Genomic DNA, 27,761 nt, shown 5'->3' with positions numbered 1-27,761 from the left:
TATTTCCTTTATCATTGTTATTATTGGTGGTAGCAGTAGTGATTTGTGTTATACCTTAGTTACTAAACTGTTCTTATCTCAACCTGTGGGAGTTGCATTCTTTTCGATTCTCCTCTCCATCCCTCTGGGAGTAGGGGGAGGGAAAGAAGGGGGGGAGTGAGTGAACGAGTTACCTGACTGGGTTTAAACCACGACATGCAACTGCATTATGGAAAATAAGAATTATAGCCACATGCAACTGCATTATGGAAAATAAGAATTATAGCCACATGCAACTGCATTATGGAAAATAAGAAGTACACACTCCTGCATCTGGGATCTGGGCCTTCCAGGCAACTCCCCCCAGGTTATATACTGGGCATGATGTGCTGTGGCATGGAATACCCCTTTGGCTACTTTGGGTCGGGTGTCCTGTCTCTGCTTCAACCCAGATTCTGGTGCCCCTCCTCACTTGCAGATCATGAGACTGAAAAAGTCCTTGATCACACCATCTCTCCTGCTCTGAGAGACTGTTACAAGAGATGGAGCCTGACATCATGGGCCAGACGAACTCAGCAGCTTTATAGGGATTTGGCCATGCACTAAGGAAGGATATCTCTCTCTTTGTGTGGGGGTGGATGTGTGTGTATATATATATATATATATATATATGTGGCACATCGAAGACGGACTCCGGTTCTGGTGAAGTCTTGACATTACAGCAAATAAAAACCAACCTATAAAATGCTTAATTCTACACTTTCTGTCTTGAATATCTGTTTGTAACAATCAAACAAAGTGATTAGGTCCTCATATGGAACCGGTGGTTTGGGCAAGGAATCGTCTGTCAGTCGTCGCAAGCAATGTATTGCAGAAAGAGAATCAAAACTAGACAAATTAAAAAAAAAAATAGTACAAATTGCGCTTTTGCTAACTGTTCGTGTGGAGAATATCCTTGCATTCCCCTTTTTTGCTTTATATATCTACTATCAATACCTGCTTTAGATGACCCTACTTGAGCAGGGGATTTGGACTAGATGATATCTCCAACATGAGTGAGCGAGCGGACTGCATGGGTTACTGAGCGCACTTAAAACACGACAGTTCTTTTTGGCACCCAACGTGGGGCTCGAAGGGTTGAGATAACTACAGATCTGACCTGAGTGTGCCTAATCGTATTTGTGAAAAGCATTCATTTTTTCGGATTAATAGTCACTCGTCACAATGCTGATTTATTTTCTCCCAAAATTGTTGCTCTTGATCTCAGAGTTTCAGCATGCTGTAACTTATTTACAGCCGGTATTTGCTGTGTTAGTTTTTATCGGATGGGGGGGCTTGGGCTAAGGTCCTTGTTTCGCTGTACTTTATGGTAATGACTTGTAATACAGGCTGGCTCTGGTAGCAGGGTGTGATGGACGTGGCTGTGGACTTGTACCTGGCCGTCCCGTTGCTCTACACTATCCTGGCCCTCGTCCTCACCTCTGTCTTCGTGATGCCGTGGGGAGCAGAGGGGGAGCGGCCCCAGGAGCCGGCGGCGGCCGAAGTGGCCCGGGAGAGTGGCTCCGGGGACCAAGCGGTGGCGGGAGCGGGGCCAGAGGCTGGGAAAGAGGCGGCTGCTGAGCAGTGGAAGGAGGTAGTAGAGGAGCCGAGTCCCACTGTGGACCACAGCCCTGCAGTGGCCGAGAGCATCTGCCGGCAGCTGCCCACAGAGCCCCGAGAGCCCAAGCCCCAGGAGGATTCAGGAGACCACGCAGCACTTTCCCGCAAGGCAGAGGAGGAAGATCTAAACTCAGAAAAGGAGAAGCTGGTGGTGAGAGAGCCAGCAAGCACAGCAGCCACACCAGCCCCAGTGATAAATAAAGCAACATCATTTGAGAGTTCTGTAGGTTATGAATGGCCTTTGGGTACCCTTGAGACCCACCTGCTGATTGTCATGGGGGTCAGCATGTTGGCACACATACAGACTGTGTTCTACCCACGACCATTTTGTCTGATCTCGAAAGTTAAGCAGAATTGCGTTTGGGTCTTGTTTAGGGTTAGATGACGATATAGGAGGACCAGAAGATTTTCCCCAAGGCTGGACAGTCATGAGTGGCACGGTGTGTGGGACAGTATGGGCGAGTATCTAGTCCACTGGGCCCCACCAGCATCTTGGAAGCGTCGGAGATGGAAGGCAGCTGTATGGAGTCCCCAACAACAAGTTGCAAAAACTGCTTTAGGGGAGGGTGAATTATTTTGAGCCTGGTGGGCCCATGACACTTCAGGCCATCAGAACAGAGATGCAACATATAGATGGACTCATGATCGACGGGTGGACTTAGCAATGGACACTATTGCCCAGGTTATTCACGAGTGTGAACACTGCACACAGCCTCTCCTGCTCTGAAAGACTGTTACAAGAGATGGAGCCCGACATAATGGATCGGATGGATTCAGCAGGGATTGCTCCATGCGTTAAGGAATGATATCTCTCTCTCTGTGGATGTATATATATATATGCATATATACAAGAGTAATGGCCTATTGAGCATGACGTGAATGGTATATATTAAGGGGTGGATACTGTCCTGGGTTCAGCAGTAGCAGTCATTTTTTCTCCTTCTTAGTAGCTGATGCAGTGCCCTGCTTTTGACTTTCAGCCTTGGAACAGCGCTGATAACACCAGTGTTTTTAGTTACTGCTCAAATGTTTAGTCTGACCAAGGACTTTGTGAGCCTCATGCTCTGCCAGGGAGGAGAGGAAGCCGGGAGGAAGCAGAAACAGGACACCTGACCCAAACCAGCACAAGGGTTATTCCATGCCACAGTACGTCATGCCCAGTATATAAACTGGGGGCAGTCACCCGGAAGGGCTAGACTGCTGCTCGGGTTGGGCTGGGTATCAGTCCGCAGGTGGTGAGCGGTTGTATTCTCTTCCTTTTTTATTTCCCTTATCATTATTATTATTGGTGGTAGCAGTAGTGGTTTGTGTTATACCTTAGTTACTGGACTGTTCTTATCTCAACCTATGGGAGTTACATTCTTTTGATTATCCTCCCCATCCCTCCAGGAGTGGGGGAAGGAAGGGCTGTGTGAGCAGCTGCATGGTTCTGAGTTACTGGCTGGTTTTAAACCACAACAGAAGGGAGGTGGCTGGTAAAACAGAATCAGAGAATGACATAAATTCCTAGTCAATAGAACAGTTTTAAAATACCTCTTCTCTTTTACAAACAATGGTCAACCAAAACTTGTGTTTTTCTAACATGATGGTTAAACTTATATTCAGAGCATTCTGATAAATGTGTTTCTGCAACTTTCAAGATTCACAACCCTGCCTCTCAGAGCAGCAGTAAATAACAAAACCGAGCTCCAAGACCTCAAAGCATCTGGTAAATGAGTCAACACGTTAATTAGCCTTAATGTCATCATAATTGGTATAATATGGAAAGAAAAGTTCCCTTAAGCCAAGTTTCTTTATTTTAAATATAACAATGTATGCTGCATACCAAAGACATGAGCAACACTTTCATTAAAGTGAGACAGACAGCAGGTCTCTGACCACAAATTCAAAACAAAGTTTTCTTTTTAAAAGAACTTAATAAAATGTAATACAAAAGCACTGACTTGTAGGTTTTGTGTGAATATATTTAAAATTTGATAGGGCCTATTTTAAAATTACAAATATTTTACAGAACTTGTTCTACCTGGTAGGTGAAAAGCATAAAAGTGAGGTCTAAAACAAGAAAAAAAAAAGCAATAAAAAAGCAAATACCAGACTAGCAGGAAGGAAAAATACCTGCATGTTTAATATTACTGACAAAAAGGATATTCCAAGACCTGTTTTTAATAAAAATAGCTTATCTCAAATATTTAATTAAGATGCTCTCCAGTCAATAGAAAATGGAAAAAACTGCATGATAACATCCACTTAAAAAAAATATTTTTATATATGTAGTCTATTTAGTTTTAAAAAATCATTAAAAATTCAAGACAGCAATGTGGAGACAGTGTTCCCACAGGAGAATGGATATTTGGTACATGAACTCTGAATAACCCCGAAAGATACATCAAGGCTATGAGAGGCCCGAGGAAGCTTAAGCAAGCAAGATAAGAAGAAGATGGAATTTACTGAGTTGTGAAATCATGGACTGTTGGCAAACTTTCGAGGTCAAGTTCTCATACTTGTGCTTGACCAATTATATGTTAGTTACTAGGGTTCTTAAGGATATATATCCAATCATAATGTGTCAGATCAGTGTGAGCAAATGTATATAAGAAGTTAATGCTTTATAATAAACTGCTGTAGTCTGATCACACTGATCTTTGACTGAGTCCATTCCGCGGCACAGCAATATAGTTGACTGATGTGTTCTAAGAGGTACAGCTGGTTGGCTTTACAGAGGTGGGAGAGGTCAGCATTGCCTTTAGTGTGAGAATGGTGGTAGCATTATGGTCCTATTGCTCATAGATGCATATAAAGTTTCAAGAAGCTCCTTTTGTGGATTAGAAATCCTTGTACATATAAGATAGGAGGTTATTCCTGCTCCCAGCTATCAGGGGAGTGGAAATCCCAAAGAAAGGAACAACCCCAGCTCCTGCTGTTGTCCAGAAGACAAGAAGTCTTGGGTGGCACTGCTTTACTTTTGAGCCCATCATTACTATTTCATACCTTTACTGCATTTATTTATATTTCCAAGAGGTCTTTACCTTTTCAGAATCCTTGGGGGTCTTTAGAGGCTTTGATGCTCTCTGGAAAGTGTAAGAAGTGAAGAATATCAGAGACACTTTCCGTGCTCAGTGACAAGGCTCAGAGGTGGAGCCTCTCCCCTGCTTGACAGGGGTGGCCCTGACATGGAGACAAACCTGCTCAAAGCCTGTTGACAAGGCTTGTCCACTCTGGGGACATGCAGCTCTCTCTCAGGAGATCAGAATACCCACAGACCTCAACAGGGCGCCAAGCAATCTGCAGATATGCCCCAAGGACAGACCAGATGCTCCACACTCTGGTGCCATCTACCACATCTCCCATGAGATCCCACAACTAGCCCTCAGGTCTTCACAGACAAGACTTGTAGATAACCTTGTGTGAAAGCACCATATGAACATGACATACCAAGCTCTTACCTGGTAAAATTACAGCCACATGGTGCTTCAGGTCAGCAGCTGTTTTAGCACTCCCCTCCAAGCAAATCCATGTTGAATTGTCAGGATTTTAGGCATATATTTTACTCTGAGCAACAAGCTGCACCCACCCAGCAGGAAACTGGAGGCACCTGGTACTTTGTGAGATTCATCTCTACGTTTGGTCTTCTGAAACTCAAAACGTAGCTGTGAGCAGTAGAAGAAGCAATAGGAAGGTAGGACAACTGCAGAGTTTTAACGAGGACATGAGAAAAATACTCCTGAAACAGGCAGTGTTGCAGCTTTATGCTCTTCATGCTCTTTGGACTTGCATCAAAGCTATTGCATTAGTTTGGGTTGAAAACCAAAAGCTGTAGGTTAGACAAACCCCTGGTATTCACAGTCCCTGGGAAGATGGGCTGCAGTAAACTCACAAATGGGGTATCTTTTTCATGGCTCATATTATGAGCAAGCAGCAGCTGAAAGGCAGGAAGGCATCATTATCCAGGTGAAACCACCAGGGCCAGGTGCCATAGTAGAAAAAAAATCAAGAAAAGCTTTGTGAGCACAAGCCAAGATACAGCAATTCTTCCTATCCCACGGCTAATCCTCCCCTTTGTAAATGATATGAGAATTCCTGGTCCAGTGCAGTCCTTAGGAACTTCTACTCTCTAATGCTGCTCTGTAACTGCCATGGGCTGGAGGCCAGAGGCACCTGCTATGGCCCAGACAGGACTCCAGCGAGGTGAGACAGACCACAGGTACCAGTTTATTTAACAAGACACTGATCATGTTTGAGTTCACTCCAGTTTTATTCAGCCTGCTGCCATTGAGGGACGAGGATTTGCTGAGTCGGGAGGAGGGGAACAAAGCACAAAGCAGTGATTTGTTGGAGGTCAATGCACAAGGAAAGACTGGTGCTGCCAGGGGGGCTCACAGATGCCTGTTCCCTGCTCACACCAAGTCACCAACATGGCATTCCAGCGAAACCAGCGAACTGTGGATGTCCAAGCTCCTTCCACTGCTGATGAGACAGCTGAGGTTGCAGAACCCAACCACTGTTTCAGATTCCCTGAGAGGCAGAGCCTGGAGCAGCAGGGCAGGGGCCATCACCCGCAGGAGGAAAAGCAGCTGTGTCCAACCTGTGCCTACACTTCATGGAAGCCTAAAGCTCTCCTTCCTTGGGAAACTTCTCGGATCCTCACTGTCATGGTTTAAGCCCAGCTAGTAACTCAGAACCATGCAGCCACTCACTCACTCCCCCCCCCCCCCCCCCCCCCCCTTCATCCCCTGCTCCCGGAGGGATAGGAAGGAGAATGGAAAGAATGTAACTCCCACAGGTTGAGAAAAGAACAGTCCAGTAACTAAGGTATAACACAAACCACTACTGCTATTGATAATAATAATAATAAGGGAAATAACAAGGGAAGAGAATACAACCACTCACCATCTGCCGACTGATACCCATCCCGACCTGAGCAGTGATCTAGCCCTTCTGGGTAACTGCCCCCAGTTTATATATCCTGGGCATGATGTGCTGTGGTATGGAATACCCCTTTGTTTATTTTGGGTCAGGTGTCCTGTCTCTGCTTCCTCCTGGCTTCCCCTCCTCCCTGGCAGAGCATGAGACTCAGAAAGTCCTTGGTCAGAGTAAACACTGTTTAGCAACAACTGAAAACATTGGTGTTATCAGTGTTGTTCCCAGCCTGAAAATCAAAACCACAGAATTGCACCAGCTACTAAGAAGGAGAAAAATGACTGCTACTGCTGAACCCAGGACACTCATGCAACATTACAGGAGTATTTCTGGCTCTTCAGGGTCCAGGATGGCCTCCCAGGGGAGGACAGCCCATACACAGCAGTGTCTGCTCAAAAAGCCTGATGGCCTCAGTTCCAGATGTCTTGTTTTAGTGAGGTAAAAAATAAAGGTATGGTTTATTGTTTTTATTAAGGGCCATGCTGTGAGCACTTCTTACCTTGGCTGGAAACACAGTAAAAATCTTGTGTTTCTCTGTGTTCTAAGGTCTGCTTTGCGGAACAGGACAGAAATACAGATAAAAACAAGAGCATAGGAACTAGGTAACATGACAAAGGTGGCTCTCAGAACATCTGCAGGAATTGGTTTCAAGTGGGTCCCATTTGTTTAAAAGCTAAAGAAGTTTATTAATTATCTAGATGATTGAAGCAGATTTGTGAAGCTCCAGCTGGATTTTCTGCTGGCATTCAGCCTGCACACCTGTGTGTTTTATCAAGTACAGTGAGCAGACTGCAAATGCATCAGGTCCTTCCATTTGGATTCTGCCCTGAAATGCATCTTAACAAACAATACCCCCTCTCGAGTCTGGAAATGCCCCAGCATTCCCAGTACTACTTCAGACTTCAGGCAACCAGTGAGAAAAACAAAAACCAAACCACCAATGCAGCTTTTAATAGCCAGTGCAAGGACTTCTTGAGCCTGTGAAGGATTAGGAACGGTGCAGAGATAAACAGTCTTGGGTAGGGATACAAGAACCGGATGCACAGAGGCTCAGCTGTCCTCCTCCTCCTTGTCCCTTCCAGGTGATGGGACCTCAAAACCTGGTGACTGGTGGAAAACACCCACTCTGGCTGCCTGCTGGTGCCCCTGCTTCGCAGATGGAGGAAAGGGGCAGGTCTGAGGCACACCGAGGTGCACAGAGTGGGACAGCAGCATGGAGCAAGCTGTGAGAGCCTGCAGCTCTTTGAGACCCTGTCCTTGGGAAGCCATTGTCCTCCAGCTCTGGTGTCTGCACCTCCCACAGCATCTCCATGTCACCAGGCCAGAGAAAACTTCCTTCAAAGAAAACACAAAGCATGCAGCTGAAACACATTCACTTTAAGTTTATTTTTGCCTGAAATTATTTCACATCTCTTTTTACACAACTACAGAATGGTAGTAGTAAACTATTGGTAAAAGCAACAGTGCTAAGGAAAAATTTGGCTTAATTTTTCTTTTTTTTTTTCTTTCCATACTTAATCCTCATATAGTTTGGGATTTGAAGGGGGAAATAAACTGGCACACTACATGAGTTAAGAGTCAATTCCTATTTTCCTATTTCATTTATTTTTTTTTAAAAAAGGGAAAACCCCATGATTTGGGCAGGGTTGTCTATGCAGCAACAAAGGTTAAAAAAAAAGCAAAAGCAAAACCAAAACAATGAAACCCAAAAGCTTGGCTTCATTGATTAACTATATATTTATTTATATATAAAAAATTACATTGGCTGTATGTGAAACCTTGAGGTGCTGAAGAATAAAATAAAGGTGTTAAATAGGAAAAACATCTTTTTGTTTTGGTTTGTTTTTTAAATAAGCAGCTTTGTACAATGAAGGCTCATTATGAAAAAAAAGTCAACAGAGTAGATATAAAAGAAACCACAATTATTAAAAAAATCATCTTCTAAGCAATTGTGGAATTTGAAAAATATAGCAGTCACATTTACAGACACGTCAGAGCTATTGGATAAGCAACAACGCTATTTCTTCAGTCTCCCCAGACAAATGTGCAGAACAATGCATGCACAGAACAGGGAGGGGAACAGAATAAGCTGATGCACAATATGGAGAGAGAGCATTTTTTTCTCTTTCTGAAATGTTGGACATAAACAGAAAACAGCAGAGGCAACTCTTAAAATCTACAGAGTTAGGTGAATACCCCATTGGCAAAGTAAACAGCATCTTGCCCCTATCTCCCATGTTTAAACCTGACAAGGTTTAAAAGACTAAAGAAAGCTTTCAGGCTTCAGAAGGAAATGTGACTTTTATTAATCCCTGCACCCCTCCCCTAACAACCATACCCCTTGAGAGATATTTTCCTTCCTATTTGATAACAGTTGAGGCATTTTGAAATCAAAAAGACAATGCGATGAATGTCATGACAGAAAGGGTGTATAATACAGTATGTGTTATTGAGAGACAATTCTTCAAGGAGGACAATTTGTTTAAAAAAATATAAAATAAGACAGCAAAGTAGTTCATACAGTACTATATGAAAAAATGGGTAAAAGAAATAACAATTCATAAATAGAAGACAGGTCACAGACCTGTGAACCATTTTCTTAAATAGGTGCATTATGTAAATCTTATGTACAACAAAATTACTTTGCATAACAACTGCAAGGATACAGGGGAAAGTGAAAATCATATTGGTTTTGTTTTTTTCTCTTGAGATTTCTGTAAGTTGAATTTTCCAGAGCAAAACTGGTGACGGAGGAGTTTTGACTGGCTGGGTGCCAGCCAAGGAAAACCAGGGAAATAATGACAAATGAATTATTCTTTTTTTTTTTCTCCACATGGCATAAAACAAAAAGGCAAATAAAATTCAAAGGTGTTTTTTTCCTCTTTATAATCCTCTTGCTGCTGCAAAGTCTTTTTTTTTTTTTTCTTTCCAATATAAATTATGTGGATTCTGAAATCACAAAGCTGAAAGAATACAGCAGGGTTCAGGCTTGTCCCATCCCCCCCGACACACATACCAGCACTCCTCTCCCTCACAACCATGACTCCTGCCACCAAGTCCCAGGATTCACTGCTCTACAGGGATTAGCCAAAAGTTATTTTCCGGTTTGTTTTTCTCTGTTTGTCTTAAAAATCTTTTTCTTCCCATGAGAAGCAAAAGAGAAGAGTCAGAGGCAGGGAGAGTTCACCATGCTTCGGTGTAGCGGACATCCACTTCTTTCAGATTGGGTAGTTTTGCCTGTGCAGGAGGGTAGGAAAAGGGCAGAATCAATGACATGTTCAGGACTCGGGAAAAAAGTTCCTGTCAAATCCATACTATCAGCAACCTGGGAGAATTGATCTATTGGCCACAAACTGCAGGGAGATGCACTACACCCTCAGCCCTGCAGAGAACCAGTGCTGAGCTCAGCAGTGAGCTGGAGCATACAGGTGTTAATAAAGGGACACAGTGTGGAGCCTTCATTAAAAAAAAAAAATAATCTTTGTTGTTTATACAAAATACTTAGCAAAATTTGGCTTTAAGCATCCTGGTCTATTGGAAAGTGTCCCTGCCCATGGCAGGGGGTTGGAACTGGATGAGCTTTAATCACTTCCAACCCAAAACAGTCTGTAATTCTACAATTCCATGAAAATTAGGAAATTTGTTTGTCAAACTCCATCTATGAAGGCAGCGGACTCAAACTGCAGCAGACAACCTCCACATTCCTTCTTCAGCCTCCACACTCAGTCAGTGATTGACTTAAAAAAAAAATTGAGTGTTAGCAACTTCTGGTGTCTTTGTGGTCTCCTTTACGTAACTCCACTGCATTTGGACATATTGCTCCTGAATTACCCTGCGTGAGGCAGATGGCAATCGGCTGTTTGCAGTATTCCTACTCATCGATTCCATTTCTATGCTCTCTGACCATAATCATATGGCTAATTCTCTCAGAACAAATAAACATGTTTAATTAGGCTAGGGCATAATTGAGGAGTTAGGAGTTTCTAGGAGTCATTATTACCTCACTCCTTGATTTATGTGCATGCTTATTTTGATAAGAGCTAGTCATAATCTTACAGACACCACCAGCAAATAATTTTTCAGTTAGGCAATAATGACTTCAATAGTGAGTGTGAGTTTATTGTCTGGTTCAGCTGGCCTGGTACATATGTGGGTGTCTGTGTGTGTGCAAGTGTTTAGTGGGATGGGGGATGGAGCCGAAAGGAAATGTCATCACTGGCATGTGCCCCAAATGCTCTCGCAGACCAAGGGGAGAAGAAGGAGAGATTTTTATCAAAAACACATTCTTTGAAGTCTAAGCTGTTCCCAACAGACCTACAACCATGTGCCCCAGGGACACTATTACCCTCCTTTTGAACACACACAGAGCTCTAAAACAAATGGCCATTAAGATAAGTCTCAATTGAGAGGGGGGGAAAAAGTGACACATGCCCGTTTCCTCGGCTTTTTTAATTCTCTGCAATCATTGGGACTTTGCTCACAGCCAGTTTTGCTGTTTGCCCTGGCAAGTCACTTTCCTGTGTTGCTGCTAAGGACTGTTAATGCAATACCAGAGCAGAGGAAACCAGTTAGGAAAATATGAGTTTCAGTATGAACTTAGTGGCAAAGGGGCTCAGAAGCAGGGGTAGGACTGGGGGATCCTTTCAATAGATTTGATTTCAGAGCCCTGGGCCAAATACAGCATTGACCTTGGTTGTCTGTAAATACTTGAGGCCTGACACAAGCTCCATTGTGTGAACTCATCTGCAAGCCAGCTGTTAATTCCAAAGGTGACTTCTTTGCATATACAATTGTGACACAAGTTTTGAAAACTTGATCTTGAAAAATCCATGCTAGCAGCATTGCAACTGAGTCCCCAGGGGAGCTCCGGCTCCACAGCCAGAACCGGAGAGATGTTTGCAGTGAATTTTGAAAGCAGAGCAGCTTCAGGACTTGCCTCAAGTTTGAAACTCAACCCAAGGTTGTAAGCCTGGCACAATCTAAGGTTTCAGCACACAAGACAATATAATACTGAGTTTCATCTTGAGCCCTTGAGGTTATAAGGTTAAGACTTTGGGAGATGTGACTCACACAACTGTAGTGTGAAGACAAAGTCCATGTGAAGTCATGAAAGCCAATGCATCTCAGGCAGTCTTTGAAACCACCTGGACCGCTCCTCTCCCACAGCTACATCCTAGTGCTTTACACCATTTTACCAAAGCAGTTGTAAATTCACAGTATAAATCTCACATGACAAACTCGGGAACTGGGCATTAGCACAGGCATTCCTATTTTAAGCCCAATTCCAGCCCAAGAGGTGTCAAAGAGAAAATTGCTCCTTCCCCAATGCTTATAATTCTCCCTTGGCATTCTGAATCATGACTCTGTAATGCTGTTCAGACACATTACTTTTTGTCTTGTTAACAGTACAGGACACGGCTGTGGAGGTCTGCACTAGATTTTACCTGTCTCTGTATACTCATCAAAAACAACCAATATGCTCCTACTTAAGAAACCTTTACTGTTGATAGCACTGGCAAAAAGATTAAGTTTCTAATTCCATCTCATACTCATCTATTCAGCATATTAAATGTTTCCTGAGTCTATGTCCTGGGTTCAGCAGTAGCAGTCATTTTTCTCCCTCTTAGTAGCTGGTGCAATGCTGTGGTTTTGACTTTCAGCCTGAGAACAACACTGATAACACCGATGTTTTCAGTTGCTGCTCAATAATGTTTACTCTGACCAAGGACTTTCTGAGTTTCATGCTCTGCCAGGGAGGAGGGGAAGCCGGAAGGAAGCAGAGACAGGACACCTAACCCAAACTAACCAAAGAGGTATTCCATACCACAGCACATCATGCCCAGTATATAAACTGGGGGCAGTTACCTAGAAGGGCTAGATCACTGATCATTTTGGGCTGGGTATCGGTCAGAGGGTGGTGAGCAGTTGTATTCTCTTCCCTTGTTATTTCCCTTATAATTATTATTATTGGTGGCAGCAGTAGTGGTTTGTATTATGACTTAGCTACTGGACTGTTCTTATCTCAACCTGTGGGAGTTACATTCTTTTGATTCTTCCCCATCCCTCTGGGAGTGAGGGGAGGTGGGGGGGGGGGGAGTGAGCGAGCGGCTGTGTGGCCGAGTTGCTGGCTAGGCTTAAGCTACGACAGTCCATCAAAGCCAGCAACCTCACAATGCTGTTTTCAGTAATTATTTTCCCAATATAATCCAGTTCACCCTCTTCAGATGACTTTCATGCTACCTACTCCATGGAGCCAGCTCTCTCTGCCCTAGACACTACCACCATGCACTTGCTAAACCTGCAAGTCCTCCTGGACCACCTACTTTTCAGCTTTAGTGGATGCAATTCAGAAATACCTTGAGATCTTCGTAGGCATCTGCTGAAAGTTTGGTGCTGTTCATATTTAAACTACACAGGCTCTTCAAGGCTATAAGAGAAAACACATATATTTATCATCATGCTGCATTTTCTTAAAATATCAAGCTTACGGTAGGTCAAAGCATAAACAAGACATGACTGTGCAGTACACTCAGGAAAAAGCTGAATAGTGTAAAATATAGAAGTACAAATGGATAAACAGCCGTTTGGGCCCACATCCAGGAAAAAGTCCCTATTTAGGAAGGGCCATTAAGCATATGCTTAAGTCCACTGACTTCAAAGGAGTTTAGTCAACTCATAATCAGCTTCCTGCACATTATTCTGAATAGTGCCCGTTCTCAGTGCTCTGCATGGTGCACAGAGGGGCCATGCTGACCTAGCAGTCCTTCCTCTCCCCTCCCTCCCCCAGTTTCAATTTTAGGCTCCAGTACTTAGCAGAATAGTTTCCTAAGATGAGCCATAACTACTGGCCTGTCTGGCATGTCTGTGTAGGATCAAGCCTATTAAAGGAGCCCTGAAAATCCAGCAGGTGAGGTTTATAATACACTGTTGGATGCAGGAAAGGGTTTCATTCTGGCACGTTGAGCAGCTCTCAGTGCATGAGGGAATCCTGAATGCTGCTTAGATGGCTCCACTCTGCCTCACCCTATTTAAATTAAGAATAGCAAGTTTCACCTCCCAAAAAAAGAAGGACCAAAAAAATGCCAGAGAGGGTATGAAACCTGCTGCTCACAGTTGCTAAACTCACTAATATGTTGCTACAAGGTTTTGCAATCTTCCCCTCCTCCATCACAAGGTCAGACTCCCACCCAAGCAAGGGGACAGTGTGCATGAAAAAAAGCTGAGAAGTCCCAGGGCAACAGGTCACTATGTGAGATCAAGACAAGTGCCACTGGTAAAGTCAGAGGCAGAAGCCAGAGTACTGCCTGGGACAGCAAAGCCCACAGGAGGCCACTGAGCATCATCAGGCTCAGATCACCCTCCTGTTTCCCCTGCTTGCAGATTAACAGCCACTTGAGTGGGCAGGGAGGAGGGAAGCTTAAACCCAAACACAACCACAGCCTGTTCTAACTCCTTGCAGAAGCAGAGCTGTGGCAGCTGAGAAATCAATCTTCTTTCTGAACCCACGTGAATTCCTCTGAACCCATGTCATTTTGTTCTGTAGCTTATTTTGGTCACTTACAACTAAGTGCCAGCAGCCCAGCATCCGTGACAGGAGTCTCACAGAGGTTGAGCACTTGCAGCATCGTGAGGTGTTCAGAGAGAAGCCGCAGCCCTGCATCTCCAAACTGTGGGGCACAAACAGAGTTTTCAAACAATGCACAAATATCATGTGCAAGTAGCTCAGTGCAAACAGGGCACATTGAAATGAGATTCACAGATGAGCCCTCAAAGCCACACTTTGATTGTTTTCCATAATCTCTAATGACAGGAGAGAAAGCAAATAGTTTTATCCCCATTTTGCAGATGGGAAACAGAAAAATTAAGTGACTTGGGCACACTTAACAGCAGGCCACCATTTAATTAGAATGGTGCCTTTGAAGCCTGGACTTTGTATGAGAGCAGTCCTACTCAAGCTATACAAGATGGTTATGATGGTCTGGGCCAGTTCCAAACCACATCACAAAACAAGAGCATAATGTAAGCGGGATTAATTAGCTATGTTGGTCTCAAGAACAATGTACTATTGGTTGGTAATTGTTCTATTGACCCACTTAGTTTCTGCTGTTTCTAAATTCTAGATTAATGGAAACCAGGATATCACAAAATAAATGGAATCTAAACTGTCTTCTTTTTTTTTTTTAATACTAAAGAAAAAAAAGATTATAAAAAAGCAGACTCTTTGTCCAGTGAAATCAAACTCATTTTGAGCAAGAAGCATAAAAGTTTTCAAATACAAAAGTTACATTGTTAGAACAAATCTGGAAGATATACAAGACAGTCTTAAAACAAGCAAGCAAACAGATTGTACTTCATATTCCCCACACAAAAAGAGGAATTTTTTAGAATACAAAAGTAGTTAGGGAAACAAAACAAGATTATTTACATGACATTTGAGTGGGAAAAAAAAATGCTGCTTTTTGTGGTTGTGCTGAGAATAAACATATTTTCAGCGAGCACTACAAACAGGTGCTAACAGAAAACGGGGAAAACCTGTTCAGTGGAGAACCTCAGAGACCAAAACCAGCAGGGAAATGTAGAAAAAAATTTAATTTTAAAAGCTCTTTCAATTAACAACTGAACAATTTATTCAGTTAACTTGGCTTCTTTTTGCTTAGAAAACAACCCCATTCTCATTATAGTTTCCTTCTACTTATTCATTGTTTGAGTTTCTTTTTGTTGCTGTTGTTTTTAAAGAAATTCTGGTTGATCAGCATTCAGAGCAATTCACTGCCTGCACTGCACAGACTCTGTGTTTTACTTGACCAGATGAGCTGCACAGGTCCATTTTTTTCATCCCAAATGGGTGAAAGCATAAGCACTTCTCAGACAAACAGCAGCACGTGTACTGCAGAGTACACAGTATCAACAGTGCCTAATTGGAACATTCAAGCCAAGCAGCAACTCTTTCATAATTATAAATAAAATTAAAAAAATAAAAAAAAAAGATAGAAAAGAAAAATCAGCCTCCAAGATGAGCTAGACCATAGAAAGGCCCTGTAAAAATAGCACAAAACCAAACTCATTCTAAGCAAGCCTCTTCACACACTCTTCTTGTGCTGATGTAATGTGAAATTTCAGAATTAGTTATCTAATTCTTGCTCCAAGTTTCAGTCCGCAAAGCACTTACCTGAGTTGACCACAGGTTCAGCTGCTTGAGTGAAGGCAGTTTAATGAGCTGCTCAGCACAAGCACTTGTCACATTGGTAAAGGCTAGGCTGAGGTTTTCCAAATTTCCAAAAGATCCTGAGCTTAGCAAGCAGGCCAGGTCTGCATCCTGAAAGCAAACAAGAGATTGATAAGCAAGATTATTGACTCCTCAGCCTGCAATCTGCAGTGGTGTCACTGATACTGTTAACCAGCAGGAGTTGCACAATTATAAGACTTGTTTACAGTAATAGAGAACCACACAGAGAAGTTTCTGTTTGTTTGGCAAGCAGCTGGGCTCTTGTGGCATTGTTGCTTCACATACCTGGGGGAAAATTTATCCAGACATTAGGACAAAAATTTTCTTTGTGTGTGTATCTTTACAAGACACGAAGGCTTCAGTAGGCCCTTTAACTTAATGAAGATTCCACTGCAAGTTCTAAATCAAAACCATATTCAGGATCATTACTTGGCCTCAGTGAAGTTAGTCTGGTTTTTACACCAGGCTTAACTGTAACAATGATGGGTCTCTTTCAGACTTTCATGTCTAAGAACCAGAACTGGACATTGTGAAGTCTGTTTTTTAATGCAAAATTCTTCCCTCAAATCTACCATTCCAAATCTGCACACCAGTATAAACCTGACAGCCTGATGCTTGGACTTGTGTTGGAAACTGCTGCACAGATCCAAGAGCAGAAATATGCCCTTACTTGTGTAAACTCCAGTTATGGTGACAGAGCAAGTGGCATGGCTCCCCTCTTGACTGACCAAAACCACTGTGCCACATGGCAAACATAAACCAAGTGTTTAAATATGGCAAGATAAAGCTTGTTTTTCTATTGATGTGATTAACTTACTGTGGACTTGGATGGCAGTGTTAACCTTGTGGGACCACCTTTTCTTTGCTGTAAAAGAGAAGATATTTTGTTCAAACAAGTTGCCTTTCTATGCTTCAGACCAACTGAAGTACAGCAAACTCTTCACTAGGGTGAACCCTGCTCTAATTTCAAATCTCCCTGTCAGCCCTTCCACCTTGTCCCTGCTCTTTCTGCACTGACAGATGTTTTCCTGAGTGTGCTAGATGCAGGCCTATTGCTACCCAGGGGACATCCACTAACTGCAGTTAGTGGTCTTCATGCCATGGGTCAGCATTTCGCCTGATTCAGCCTGCCATTACGTGGCTACTTTCACTTTAAACGAAACAGCCTTAAAATGCCGGACTAAGATAGCAAAGGGGTTGAGACTGCACAGTTGATAAAACCATGTGTTAAAAAACACCTTCAAAAAAAAAAGCATATACTTTTCAGGGTGGGAGCAGGGGTTAAAGAAGACAAATATAAATGTGAAAGAGGGAAGATAAAGATTGATAAAGATTGTGGGTATGTTTGCATAGGTGAAAAAGCGCTAATGAAAGCACATCTATCTTCAACCTGTAGATCTTATCATTGGGGGGGGGAGATCTTTTTCTCATAGGCTCTAGTTCTGAGAACTAGACCTAAAAGACCATCTCAGTGAACTGCTGTGAATGTCAAAGCTGGCCAGGACTAGAACCATTTGCTACTCATATGTCAAAAGGTGGCAGAATTTGACAAGCTTACTTTTAAGATCTTAAGACAGCAGGATTTCACCTTTATTCTTTCACACAGAGTCTAAGCAGGTTATTGAATATCATTCATAAACATAGTATGGGATTAGACACGAGTAAATATCACAGTGTATATATTCACAGTAAAATCCACCAAATACTGCTCCCATCCTGTTGTTCGCTGGAAATTTCACACCCTGCTTGTCTTTCTTTTGTATCTCCATTTCTGGAGAGGACAGACCACAATGTGCTATGGCAATACTGCATGCAGGGTGACATACCAGCTCTTTTAACTCCCTCTGCCTGTCACACAGCTGTTCATACATTCTCTTTCCCATGTCCGTGCTTTCCAGGGTAGAGATGATCTGGAGCTGGGTGTCATTATTATCAATGATGTTGTACTCCAGCATCAAACACAAAATCTAGCAGCAGAATGAAAGAAGAATGATCACAGCAGTACTTAGATTCAGTTTCTTCCAAGCATCCTAATTACACTGGGCATGCTAGTTTAAATTACTTGGAGAAGTTCTTAGAGCACACATTATGCAGACTGGATTAGAGGATCATAACAACCTTTGCTGACCTTCCAACACAAGAAACCAATTTTTATTTGTAAAGAATGAACTCTAATGTCTGAAAGTCAGACTATCTATCCTGTCTTCCATTAGTGCTCATTCCTTCTGACTGAGAGGTGCAGTTACTTTGTGTCAGTCCTGGAAGATGGATTCATGCCACAGCCTGCTTCAGAACAGGTACAATCGATCCAGTATTTCCCAGGTACACTGACAAGACTGCAGATTATAGAATCATAGAATAATTAGGGTTGGAAAGGACCTTAAGATCATCAAGTTCCAACCCCCCTGCCATGGGCAGGGACACCTCACACTAAACTGTATCACCCAAGGATCTGTCCAACCTGGTCTTGAACACTCCAAGGGATGGAGCATTCACAGCGTTCCTGGGCAACCTATTCCAGTGCCTCACCACCCTTACAGTAAAGAATTTCTTCCTTATATCCAATCGAAACTTCCCCTGTTTAAGTTTTAACCCGTTACCCCTTGTCCTATCACTACAGTCCCTAATGAAGAGTCCCTCCCCAGCATCCCTATAGGCCCCCTTCAGATACTGGAAGGCTGCTATGAGGTCTCCATGCAGCCTTCTCTTCTCCAGGCTGAACAGCCCCAACTTTCTCAGCCTGTCATCATTCGGGAGGTGCTCCAGGCCCCTGTTCATCCTTGTGGCCCTTCTCTGGCATACTTGGGATATTACACATGAGCAGCAGAGCCAAGCAGTTCCCTAACTGCTGGATTTTCTGTCCCTAAATGCTGGGGTTTCTGGGCAAGCAGAATGCAGGTGAAGTGTATCCTGTCTATGAGGCAGAATGAGGAAAGGTCAGGGAGGCTCTCAGAGAAGGTGATGCTGGGAGCTTGCTGCTATGGCCAGGACACCCTCCATCTCATTGGGAATATGCCTGACTCACCCCTGGGCAAGGGGCTGCCAGGAGCAAGTTAGACACCAGGGAATGATTCTAGTGGGTTGCATGGGCTTCAGACACAAGCTGCCCCCCCCTCATGCTGCCTTGCCTTTTCAGCTACACATCATGCCATTGCAATTAAAATGCAAAGCTATTATTCCCTCCATCATTCTAATTATTTTTAATGAAAAAAATCAAGCAACATTATATTCAAATTCATGCAACACACTTTTATTTACTGGATTAAATTAGCACTCACAGATATAACTTAAGGAAAAATTGTAACTCCTTCCACCTATTTAACCATTCACTATTTCCATGTATGATGGCATTTATCAAGAAACATCTTTAAAGAAACCCAGAAAAATTATGTATAAACTATTAGTGCAACAAAAATAACCAATCATAAGCACAAAAAATGTTTATTAATGTAAGAAAATAAGATTTTGTAAATGCACTACTTATGCACTGCTCATTTTGCAGGTGGCAAGACAAGCATTAGGTATTTAGTCACGGAAAAGCCTTGTGGTTCTGAGTTCTGACCCCCCTCCACAGCCTACATCATCATGGCCATTTATTTCTCATCTTAGCCTCTCCAACTGCATTAGAGCAATCTCTCTCCAAAACTTCTTGCACCCACTTTTCATGTAATACGCACTGACACCTACAGAACAACAATATTCCATTCCACTTAATGAAGAGAAACACAACTGATAGTGTTTGATATGACACAAACCTGAACATGGCTTCTCTATTTCCACTAGACCTAATTCCAGGAAGACAGTGTGAAACCGAATCTGAATACTGCTCGTAAAACATGACCACATATGTTTAGGGCTTACCTTTACCATTGTCTGGTTACCCCTCAAGGCCAGTAGCATGCAAGGTCCTAATTTATTTTCAGCCAGTGAAAGCAGGAACTTCTTTGTTTTATAGCAGGATCCCATTAAAATATGAACCTATTTGAGAAACAGAGCTAAAATTAGAGGTGTAAGCCTAAGAAACACATATACCTCTGGAAGGGACGTTGTTAGGCAGTCAAACAAATACAAGTATTTGTGACAAACCTAAAGAAAAGGGGTCTCTCATTATGATTACGGTTGCAGTCTCTCGACAGCTTTATTGGAAGTGATGCCTAGTGGGATCTGAGGGAGCGGGTAGTTTTCCTCTATGAAGGAGCTCAGCTGACAGCCCAGAGGCCTGATATAGTCTCCCTAGGAAACATCAGAGCAGCTGTGCAATTGCCCCCATCCCTAGTAACATGATAAACTCACCCCCAGGGGAGCCACAGGAGATTTTGTTTTCAATTCAGTTTCTCTGGAAATGCCAGCTGGTGAGCAAGGGTTGTGTGGGCTGGATGTCTAGGTAAAAAGCAGTGGTGCTGGCAATCTGCTGGCTTTTTCACTAGCATCAGTTAAAGGGTGGTGACAGACAAAATCACCTGTTCAGAATGAACAGACAGGAACTGACTAGGAAAGGAAGGAATGTCTTAAGAAAGCAGTCCTGAGCCCTAAGTCAGAGATGACTTCATGCGCTTTTACATGCTCTTGGGTCATTATCTTGCTTTCCCTTTTGCTCAGTTTTCAGTTTTCCCTGAAAGGAAAGAAATGCTGAGAACACTGCCTGAGTAAAAATCTTGAGTCCACTAGCTAACAAAAGTGTCCCACAGACTCCTAGGCTCCAGAAAGCATTGGATGATATCACATAGTAACACCTATGGCAGAAATACAAAGCCACTTATACAAATCAAATGTAAGAGTCTCTTCTCACAAAAGATGTTGGCAATATTCTTTCCCATTTAAAAGCCTTAGAGATTAGCTGCAGAGAATTTCAGTTTCCTAGCTAAAGTCCTATTTTATGGCCCAGACAGCTTCCTGGCAGAGCACTATGTGAGAATTTGTAATTTCCAATGACCTGGGCAGTAAGAGCTCCATTATGTAGACTCAACAGCAGCACTACTTTACAATAAGCTTGTAAACACATTCTGTGGTTCCCCTGGTTCATGGTATTGCCTGGACTATGTTCAATACTGCTGAAAATATTGCAAGCACACCATGGTGGGGTCAGTTCTATGCAGATCATGTGCTGAAATGCAATTCTTCTTCCTCATGGCTTCACGGCCATCAAGACCTTTAGAAAAAAACACAAAATCTTTTTTTCTTAAGCATCCATGAGTTCAGGTGGCCTTTAAAAACAGTAAGCTTCAAGCCAAGAAGGATTTCATTTCATGCAGTTATCATTAAGCTTTTTAGGAGGTTTTCTTGAGTGATGGAAAATACTGACAATACCACTTAATGCAAGGTCCATGTCTGAACAGGATGTTTTTCAAACTTTAAGGTTAGCAGGTAGCAGCTCTTTAAGTATTTATCAACATCCTTACAAAGGGCACAGAGTACTGCATATTGATGTATGTTAGCATTGTGCTCTCATGCATGACATCTCCTGATGCTCATAAGTATCCTGGACCACAAAAGCTCTCAGGAGAAATTATATAGTTCTGAAGAAGTTTTCTTTCCAAATATAAAAGACACAGAACCAGGACATCAGTGAAAAGGGATGAAACCTTTTGTGAACAGTCTTTGTCCATTGTCTGTTTCAAAGGTATCTGATCCATCCATCTGGATTTAAGTGTATAAACAGACATGCATGTTCTTTATGTCCCAAAATGTTCAGCATGGGGGAGATGCAAAAAGTGTAGGTCCCCCTGAAAGTCACTTCACTGTACACCCAACACCCATTTTAAAATTACTAACATTCAAAAAATGTTATTCCCCTTACCAGGGAAAGGAATTAATATAATTACCATCTTATTTGCTATATGGAGAATTAATTCACAGTGAGACCTATGTGACTTGACTCAGGCTGCAGGGGAAGACAGTGGCAGCATCAGTGATTAAAACTTGCTATTTTCTGTCTAGTCTTTCTAAGAGTTACAAAAGAACTACGGGAAATGGAATGCTGGTTTCTAATGTAATTGGGCAGAGAAACTGCTAACATTTTTTTTATATCTATCTATCTATGTATCTATCTATCTATGTATCTATCTATCTATGTATCTATCTATCTATCTATCCTTTGATTAATTCAATATTACTCTTGTTTCTAAATTCCAGGGTAGCCTATAAATGAAAACTATAGGTGTGGATGTGCAGAACACTCTGTCTCCCCTGTCTCCCAGTATTCCATATTCTGAGACACACATACAGACACGCAAACACATGTATTTATAAATACAAAAATACATAAATGCATATGCACATGCATATATATACATGCATGGTTCTGTGCGTTACACTACCAGTGAAAAAAACACACCAAGTTCAAGAGAAAGCTAACATGCTAACCAAATTGTGACTGCAAGGAAGTTCAGTGGATTTGGCAATACAAAGATTTAGATTTCCTGGCGAACACTTGTGGTTTGCAGAACCATGATCTTGATGAATTTTTGACAAAAACAAGTAAGGCTTCTTACTGCCAACTATGCATTAGCTACTTACTACAAAGAAGTTACTAAACTCACAATTTGCAGACACATACCATACTGGCAAACAGCTCTCCATCATCATCACATGCCACTCCTCCAGGGCTGTAGAGCTGGAACCAGCCATCCTTGCCAGCCCGCACACTCAGCAAGCATGAGTGGACCTGCCAAAAAGTGAAGACATTGAGAAGGTTACAGTTCCTGCCAGTAAGCACCAGTATCTCCCACGCTTGGCCAAAAGAAGTCACTACAAAACCAGGGACTGTTAGAAATTCATGGCTAATATTCCAATCTACAGAGCTGCAGGCAAGTCTCCACTCACAAACCCCTTTTTTGCAGTATAAACAAGGAGGGAAGCAGTATCATCGCTCATTGCATGGCCTTTTTAATTCCCTTTACACAAATCAAACACAAAATCACTCTAATCTAGAACAGCTCCTTCAACTTGAAAAATCAAAACAAAAAACAACATCCCCCCAAAAGGAAACAAAAACAAACCACAAATGAAAACAAAACAAAAAGACTCATATTTCTGAGCTTCTGCCAATTTCCCCCCATCCTCCAGCCATGTGTGTCTATACTTCGATGTGATCTGCACACCAAATGCAGTGGCTAACAGCTTGCTCTTTCCAGTCATTAAAAATTCTTATTACTCCTGCTATCATAAAATGTGACCAGAGTCAGGGTGAAGGAAATCCACAAGGAAAATTTAACAGGGATATATAAGACAGAAGTTGCACAGAAGAACTGGCATCAGTGAGCTACCATTAGTCTAAATTTTGCCCACTGTGGAGATTAATGTATCTGTTTCCACAGTTTAATACAGGAGTCATAATTAAGTTTTTTTTCCAGCTGCCGATGTTGAACAAACTACACGTGCAGCTATGAAGCAGTCAGCCACCATGAGGCTACAGCTACGCACTCTTTACAGTAAAACACCTCTGTGTCAGGGACAATAGATAATGGTCCGTGGTGAAATGCACAAAGATAGAAAATTACTGTTTGTCTGCTTTGGCTCCTCCCTGGAGAGTCCTGCTTTGGCTGCTCTCCAGAAGGTCCAGCTTTGGTTCCTACCCAAAAAGTGCCGCTTTAGAACTCCCCAAAAAAGTCTCGACCCTTGGAGACTTTTCTAGATATTGCTAGCCACTTCTTCTGATGTAGGCTGGCCCCCTGCATTGCAATGAGTGTGCATTTTTGTCAGTATAAAAGCCTGAGACTCATGCAATGCGGGGGAGGCAGAACCTCATACTACCCAGGTCAACATTGCATCCACGGGGATGCCCGCTAAGGTTGAGCCTACCACCTCGCACTGCGATGATGATTCTCAGAGCTGGTTTCCTGATCGTCTTCACAGGGTCCTTGGGGTTGGTAAGATAACCAAACATCAGAAGTATCCTTTACTGTATCCTTTACTATCTCTGTATTTTCCTATAATAATAAACTAGTTGTGAGTTCTCTATATGTCTCTCGTTTTCTCTTACCTGGAATTCTCAAACTCCGGAATAACCTCCCACCCCCTTTCTCCTGCTAATTCATGGGAATTATGACCATTTGCACACAATGTGACTGAAAAGAAGCTAAATAAAGCCTGTTATTTCATAAGCTGTAAGGATCCATGGATTTTGTTTTCCTTATTATTTTGTTTTGTACAGAAGATGAAAAGCTCTGAGAGATTCAGAATGGGAAAATCTTGCTGGTTGCAGTTTACTGCAGAGGAAGGACTTCAACTGATGCCAGACAAGGAGGTCACAACACATGTTTACACATAAGGCAAGAAACCATCCCTGTTAACACCGTGTGCCCTGAATGGCTATTACTCCCTAAGAGACTTAAGCACAACAAAGCCACACCATGTTTTGAAACAAACTACTGGAGGAGAGAGCTTCTGAACAAGTGTACTTGCAACTCCTCAAATCAATACTCTGTGTAACCTGTCAATAGACTTACTTCTTGCCTCAGGTCTTCTGCAAATCTCTGAATCACATATTTCAGCTCCCTGGGGAAAAAAAAAAATTAAAAGGACAAGAATAAGCAGTTGCTGGTTGCAGTATTCATGCAAGTGTCACATTGGCTGGATGGCCACACAGAGAGAGTTGTAGTCACCAGCTCAATATCCACTCAATGTCCAATGATGGGTAATGAGTGGCGTCCCTCAGGGATCAGTGTTGGGACCGATCCTGTCCAACATCTTTGTCAGCAATGTGGACAGTAGGATTGAGTGCAACCTCATCAAGTTTGCTAACGATGCTAAGGCGTGTGGTTCAGTTGATACACCGGAGGGAAGGGATGCCATCCAGAGGGACCTTGACATGCTTGACAGGTGGCCAATGCCAACCGCATTAAGTTAAAGCAAGCCAAGCACAAGGTCCAACACATGGGTTGAGGCAATCCTAGGCACAGCTACATGTTGAGCAGAGAAGAGATTCAGAGCAGTCCTGCAGAGAAGGACTTGAGGGTGTTGACGAGAAACTTAACATGATCTGGCAGTGTGAGCTCATAGCCCAGAAAGCCAGCAGTATCCTGGGCAGGAATAACCCAGACTGTCTTCCCCAGCAAATTCTTCATATGCACCATAGGAATTTTGCCCCCCTCTATAATATGTAAAAGTTCTGACTGGGCTGGTCCAGCCCTGTTGGCAGATCCTCTGGTGTTGTCCAACCAGGCGGCCTTTGGTGTGTATCCGAAATCTTTGCCCTCTGGCCAGTCCATGATGACTTCTAGAATGCCTGGACGACTGAGATTTCCTATTGGAGTTCGTTGTGTAATTAGTGCAGCCCATTTACTCCATGTAGCATCAGTTGCATCATGTGTAGAGGAGACCCTGCCTTTGAACATCCAGCCCAGCATGGGCAACTGGGGTGCCAGGAGGAGCTGTGCTTCAGTGCCAATCACTTCCGAAGCAGCTCAAACTCCTTCATAGGCTGCCAGTATCTCTTTCTCAGTTGGGGCATAGCTGGCCTCAGATTCTTTGTATCCCCGACTCCAAAGGTGAGGGGTCGACCTCGAGTCTCCCCTGGAGCTTTCTGCCAGAGGCTCCAGGTAGGACCATTCTCCCCAGCTGCAGTGTACAGTACATTTTTTACATCTGGACAGGTCCAAGGGCTACTGCGTGATCTATCTCGCGTTTAATTTGCTCAAAGGCTTCTTGTTGCTCAGGGCCCCATTTAAAATCATTCTTCTTCCGGGTCACATGATAAAGAGAGCTTACAATCGAACTGTACTTTGGGATGTGCAGTCTCCAGAACCCCACTGCCCCCAAGAAAGCTTGCGTTTCTTTCTTATTAGTTGGTGGAGACATTGCTGTTATCTTGTTGATCACATCTGTGGGGATCTGTCTACGTCCATCTTGCCATTTTATTCCCAAAAATTGAATCTCCTGTGCAGGTCCCTTGACCTTACTCCATTTTAGGTTGAAATAGGCTTTCAGCAGGATTTGGATTATTTTCCTCCCTTTCTCAAAGACTTCTTCCACTGTATCGCCCCACACAATAAAGTTATCAATGCATTGCAGGTATTCTGGAGCTTGCCCCTGTTCCAGTGCAGTCTGGGTCAGTCCATAGTAGATGGTAGGGCTGTGTTTCCACCCCTGGGGCAGTCGGTTCCAAGTGAACTGGACACCCCTCCAAGTAAAAGCAAACTTTATGCCTGCACCCTCCTGCCAAGCCTAGTCCTATGCCAGTAGCTCCCAGAGGGACAGCAAGGAGCCCTGCAGTGCCCTGTTCCTTCTCTGTCTCCTCTAACTTCTTGTCCCTGGGGGACCTGCCCTTCCCAGCCACCTCCTGGAGTCCCCAGGAGTGCTTAGTTGTTCCTTCCCCACTCCCGGAGTGGGGGGTGGAAGTTTCAGTTTCAGTTCTGTTTCAGGGGGTCTACAAGGATGCTGGAGAGGGACTCTTCATTAGGGACTGTAGCAATAGGACAAGGGGTAATTGGTTAAAACTTAAACAGGGGAAGTTCAGGTTAGATATGAGGAAGCAGTTCTTTGCTGTGAGGGTGGTGAGACACTGGAACAGGTTGCCCAAAGAAGTGGTAAATGCTCCATCCCTGGCAGTGTTCAAAGCCAGTTTGGATGGAGTCTTGGGTGACATGGTTTAGTGTGTGGTGTCCCTGCCTATGGAAGGGGTGTTGGAACTAGATGACCTTAAGGTTCTTTCTGATCCTAACTATTCTATGATTCTATGATTACACCTTAAACAATAAATATGCATGCACTTCAGAGAGAAACAAGTTGAATTGCTTCCACAAGAAGCAAATGTGAGGTCTAAAAGTGATTACCAAGTACAGCGTATATTCACAATAGCCTAGAAAAGTTTTCAGAGACGTTCAGAGACAAACATGTTTGTAAATCCTATCAGCACACAGTGCCTTTAGTCCTTGGGATCATGCTGTCACAGTAAATTACAAAGAAAATTACATCCTTTTATTACTAACAGAATGTGCTTACAGCCCCTCACAGGTAAAAAATATTAGAGACACATTATTGAGTAATGTACCACTTCTATTACTTACTAGTACAAATATTTTAAGTAATTACCCTCCTTCAATAAAACAAACAAGCCCCAAAAACTTACTTTGTGAATTTCTTGTGTGCAAGAGTCCTGAAATTTAAAACAGAAGAGTGTGAGGATTTGGAAGAAGGAGGGGAGAAGAGGAAAAGAAAAAGAAGAAAAAACAAAGCAAACCGAAACACAACCACTTTCCACATAATAAAAGGATTTGCTAAGCAACTGCAGCACACAAGACAAGAATAATAATCTTTCCCAAAAGATCAGGTAACAGGTAAAGTTTCTTGCATTAATTGGGGGGGGGGGGGGAAGGGGGAATGAATGAAAAACAAAATATCATTTGGAACAAATCTTGTAGTTTTTCCTGAGTCCTGTCTAAAGACTTTAACATCAGTGAAAGCTCTGAGTCAGAAAGAAGTAGAAGACTCACAATAGAATGATATCATTACAAACAGAATTTTGGCTACCTAGAAGTCAGGTGAATTCTTTAATTACAGTGCAATTAAGGTGTGGTCACAACTAATTAACATCATGCATTAATAAAGCAATCAACAGTCATTCTGTGAAGTGCTTTGAGTTGTGGTATGTTTTACACTTTCCCCAGGACACATGTTTGACTTAGGTAAATGTCTCTGTTGCCTATCTCCAAGTTCTTGTTGTAACCCAGGTAACCTGGCATGGAGGATTAGACCTCTCTGATTTAAGACATCAGCTCATTAGGGGATGTGATAAACTAATAAATTGTACAATTACAGGTTGTAATGTTTGTCCACAGAGGTCTGCATTTTATAAGCACTACTATTCAGTAATAGGTTTCCAAGGAAGCTTGGCTGATCTGTAGGTTAGCTTCTTCATTTAATGCAAAATACAAATGATATGAGTCTCTGTGACACCAGTAAAGCATCCTCCTCCACTAAATCACTCACTTCACTCTTCTTCACACCAGCTTTCCTTCCTTTACTGTCTGCTTGTCTGCAG

The 27,761-nt window shown here is 42.8% G+C and overlaps 1 protein-coding gene across 5 annotated transcripts in view; it reads right to left on the bottom strand.

The window, feature by feature from the left end:
* Window positions 1–8,422: 8,422 nt before the first annotated feature.
* LOC133282377 (C-Maf-inducing protein-like) overlaps window positions 8,423–27,761 on the bottom strand; it is a 269,329-nt gene continuing 249,990 nt past the window's right edge. For 2 of the 5 annotated variants that reach the window (XM_061478398.1, XM_061478399.1), the window contains 10 exons: window positions 26,850–26,876; window positions 24,229–24,277; window positions 22,338–22,445; window positions 19,643–19,759; window positions 17,608–17,748; window positions 16,599–16,646; window positions 15,725–15,871; window positions 14,117–14,222; window positions 12,912–12,982; window positions 8,423–9,792 (listed from right to left, as the gene is read on the bottom strand). In XM_061478398.1, coding sequence (XP_061334382.1) covers window positions 9,739–9,792; window positions 12,912–12,982; window positions 14,117–14,222; window positions 15,725–15,871; window positions 16,599–16,646; window positions 17,608–17,748; window positions 19,643–19,759; window positions 22,338–22,445; window positions 24,229–24,277; window positions 26,850–26,876 — 868 coding nt within the window. In that variant the 3' untranslated portion in view covers window positions 8,423–9,738. The remainder of the gene's footprint in view (window positions 9,793–12,911; window positions 12,983–14,116; window positions 14,223–15,724; window positions 15,872–16,598; window positions 16,647–17,607; window positions 17,749–19,642; window positions 19,760–22,337; window positions 22,446–24,228; window positions 24,278–26,849; window positions 26,877–27,761) is intronic. The other 3 variants (XM_061478395.1, XM_061478396.1, XM_061478397.1) reach the window with 3 other exon arrangements.

The sequence above is a fragment of the Pezoporus flaviventris genome, unplaced genomic scaffold (assembly GCF_033815535.1).
Source record: "Pezoporus flaviventris isolate CSIRO_AGI_PZ_B2104156 unplaced genomic scaffold, CSIRO_AGI_Pfla_v1 ptg000121l, whole genome shotgun sequence".
Lineage (NCBI taxonomy): Eukaryota > Metazoa > Chordata > Aves > Psittaciformes > Psittacidae > Pezoporus > Pezoporus flaviventris.
This window is presented reverse-complemented; position numbering and strand designations above follow the sequence as displayed.